The 3,277-nt window shown below is 39.9% G+C and overlaps 1 protein-coding gene across 1 annotated transcript; it reads right to left on the bottom strand.

The window, feature by feature from the left end:
• Nucleotides 1–1,524: 1,524 nt before the first annotated feature.
• Nucleotides 1,525–2,499, bottom strand: tas2r202 (taste receptor, type 2, member 202). Its single transcript, XM_006625655.2, has one exon. It carries the CDS (start codon nucleotides 2,497–2,499, stop codon nucleotides 1,525–1,527), a length of 975 nt encoding a protein of 324 aa, XP_006625718.1.
• Between the last annotated feature and the right edge of the window lie 778 nt (nucleotides 2,500–3,277).

Genomic DNA, 3,277 nt, shown 5'->3' with positions numbered 1-3,277 from the left:
ATTATGCTGAAGTTTTGGGCACTAGTGATCATTCAACAAACTTAAATTTGCAGCCGCTAGCTGGATGTGTTTTCTCAACATTCCTACATTGAAAAGGAGAGGGAAACCACTAATTTGGCTAATATTAACCCTTCATATCATTGCAATTACTAGATAGCTACTGTACTTAACCATTCTGTTAACTAATAAGACAATAAGAATGGCTGCAAATTAGAAAAGGCTCTTTCCCTTTTTAATTAATTTGGTTATAAGTAGCTAATCATTCCCTGAATTTAATTTTTTAACACCTTCTGAAGGGTGATATGGGCAAATAGGAGTCCAGACTTTCTTAGTGGCATCCACTATCATTTGTATAAAGATCTGCTTCTTTTTTGGACCTGAAAATGTCTGCTATTATTAAACTGCATTCTTTTTTTTGTTGTTGTTGCACTTGGAGTAATCCCCTAGGTTGATTTGATCATTACCTTTAAGTTATTGGAGAGTGAGTGTGGTCATTCTTCCTTAAACACTCATGGGGGGGGGGCAGCCAAATTGATTTTGTAGTGCAAGAATAAAAATTCTACTAAAATATACATTAAATATCATGTGAAACCAAATTAAATAAGGTGGCTTAAGAGGTCTGCGCACATTAAAAACTCAAAATTACTTGAAGACTACAGTGAGTTTTTATCAACATCACAATGACACACACCCAAAAATGTACTATTCTAAACCCAATCACCAACTAACACCATGAGGATCTTTATATACTGTATTCAACATTCTCACATTCATACGCCAGAATGTTTCTTGTAACCCTTCAGTCATCCAACTCATTCATTAATCTTCACCCACCGTTTCCATTTACGGTGATTAGAGGTTTTAATTTTTTTTCTAACCCACCCTACCACATGCTTTCCTTAAAGCTTTAATGTCACTTCCCATGCTGAAATGTTTATAGACCAGTCATCATTAAAAAGTAAATATTCCCCTTTTCTAAAGTTGTCTTTGCCATGAAAGGGATTGCCAAGGAATCTAGAGTGTACAGCAGTACTTTAAGATCCTTGCAGGATATTGTGTTTGAAAGGATATCTGTGCCTGTGGACCTTGGCACAAGCCATATCCCAGGTAAGAGAAGTCTTTGACTTCTACTTCTCAGAATTTCTTTTGCGGTCCCTGCACTCTGTACTGTGCACTCTGCCTTGAATATGGGCCATTTTTTCCCATGCACACAACAGTTTGCTCATGTGGGTCTCTTCGCCCTTTACATTGTATTGTACAGTGCACAACTACTTTACTTAGGAAATTTGAAGATAAACCTAAAACTGCAAAAAGAAGGCACTTACAGTCCTAAGAAGCTCAGAGTTTCCTACAACATACTACCCAGCTGTGTTGTTTGGCTCATCTCTATTATATTCTTTAAGGTTCAGTGATTGACTATTAGAAGTGAAACAAGCTGATCAGCCTTCATTTTTCTAAACGTTCTTGTTTTTATCCCAAAAGGAAACACTTTGGGATGGAATAGAGGTCCTAGTATTAGATGGCCTAATGCTTTTGGTGGTCTTCAGCTGTGTGCTTGTTTTCTGGTACCCTGAGGCAGGTGAGGCAGGGGTATTGATCTACGACCTGGCTGTAGATGTACAGAAGTTCCTTCCAGTGTGTCTTCTTGCCATAAACAAGAATGAAGGAGCTGGCAGCAGTGTAGATGGAGGAGAAGAGAGTGGTGAGAGCCATCACGTTCTCTGCGTAAATGGCATTATAGTACTGTACACATATATCGACTGCCACAAAGCAGAAGAAGACACCCATGAGGGCCAGCGTCATCCGGATGACCCTCATCTCTGAGCCCAGTTTGGGAGTGTGAAAACCATTGGTACTGGCCTTCATGTGGCGAAGGTGAATGGCCAGATGGACAGTGATTGAGATGCTGGACTTGATCATTAGCAAACCTGGGATGATGTCAGAAGCTAAGAGATAGAAGCCGAGGTAGAATTTCCCAGGAGAGTCAGAAGGAATCAGTGCCCCGCAGTCCTTGAAGACCCGGGTGTCGTTAGCAGAGGAAATAACAGAGACCATAGGGACACAGCTCACGAATCCACAGAGTGGAATGATGAGCACCACAGTGGTGGTGTGCTTCAGGAATGCATCCTGGATCCTGGTGTAGCAGTGAATGGGCTCAATCACCAGCTTGGTGCTGTAGAAAAAGGAGAGGAAAGCGGTGCTCCACACAATGGAGAACTTCAGGCTATAGATGGTCACCATAAGGAGTGAGTAGAAGAGATCCCCCAGGAAACAGTCAGGGTCCAGGTTGTCCATGGTCATCCACAGGTAACAGATGATCTGATGCGCACCACTGCACAGACACAAGGCAGTGATGATGATCTCACAAGGTGCCCAGTGTCCGTTTTTGCGGTAGGTCTTCAGGTTCATCAGGAGGATGTAGAGGTTGAAGAAGATAGTGAGCACTGCCACGAAACCGGTCAGCAACCAGATGGTGAATATCACTTCATTCAAAAGCATACTGGTGTCTTCTTCAGTGTGTCTCAGGCACGGGGAGGTGATTGAGTTCAAGCCTGTCTGCCAAAGAAAAAAATGTATGAGAACAGGCTCTTTCACATGTGTTGGAGTTGATAATGTGCGCCAGAAACTGCATGTAGCTAACATAAGCTACAGTATTTCATAAAGCTATCAGTTTTGATTTAAGGGATGTAAATTCAGAAATGTTAGATGAAGAAAAATGGGTATCCAAAAGGCTTTTTAATTTTTTTTACTCATATTAAATTATTTTCCATAATGTACTTGGGCAAAAAACTCCCCCCAAATACTTTCTCATTTTCAGTTGTTAGTATGTGTACTTTATAAAAATGCATTAATTGCATTTGAAAATGACTTGAAACAATTTTCTGAAAAGTGCTCAAACATTCCAATATTTACCATGGGTTTTAGTTTGACCACTCAACACATGCACATGTAAGAAATGTCCAGCAGGGGGAGAAATAAGACTAAGAAATACATTTCACCCAGGGAAGAGTGATTCTTTGCAATCATATATTTTCTTTGTATATATAACATAATGCATTCGTGTTATATATACAAAGGTCAGTTGTCTTGGCTAAGCTTTGATTATAGCAGCACATGGAATCTTTCTAAGATAAAACGTGTGCCAGCAATCATAACATATCCAATGTGCATTGCTTATTATTTTTTGTAAAAATGATATTAATTATATGAATGTCTCTTATGCCTGATTGGGGCCTAAAAGCATTTAAATTCCTTTGAGAATGGGAGCATCTGGCTT

Source organism: Lepisosteus oculatus, chromosome 2, assembly GCF_040954835.1.
Source record: "Lepisosteus oculatus isolate fLepOcu1 chromosome 2, fLepOcu1.hap2, whole genome shotgun sequence".
Classification (NCBI taxonomy): domain Eukaryota; kingdom Metazoa; phylum Chordata; class Actinopteri; order Semionotiformes; family Lepisosteidae; genus Lepisosteus; species Lepisosteus oculatus.
This window is presented reverse-complemented; position numbering and strand designations above follow the sequence as displayed.

What these genes read in the sequence shown, in the direction of transcription:
- tas2r202 (XM_006625655.2), bottom strand. Translation starts at nt 2,499, where the DNA reads ATGCTTTTGAATGAAGTGATATTCACCATCTGGTTGCTGACCGGTTTC.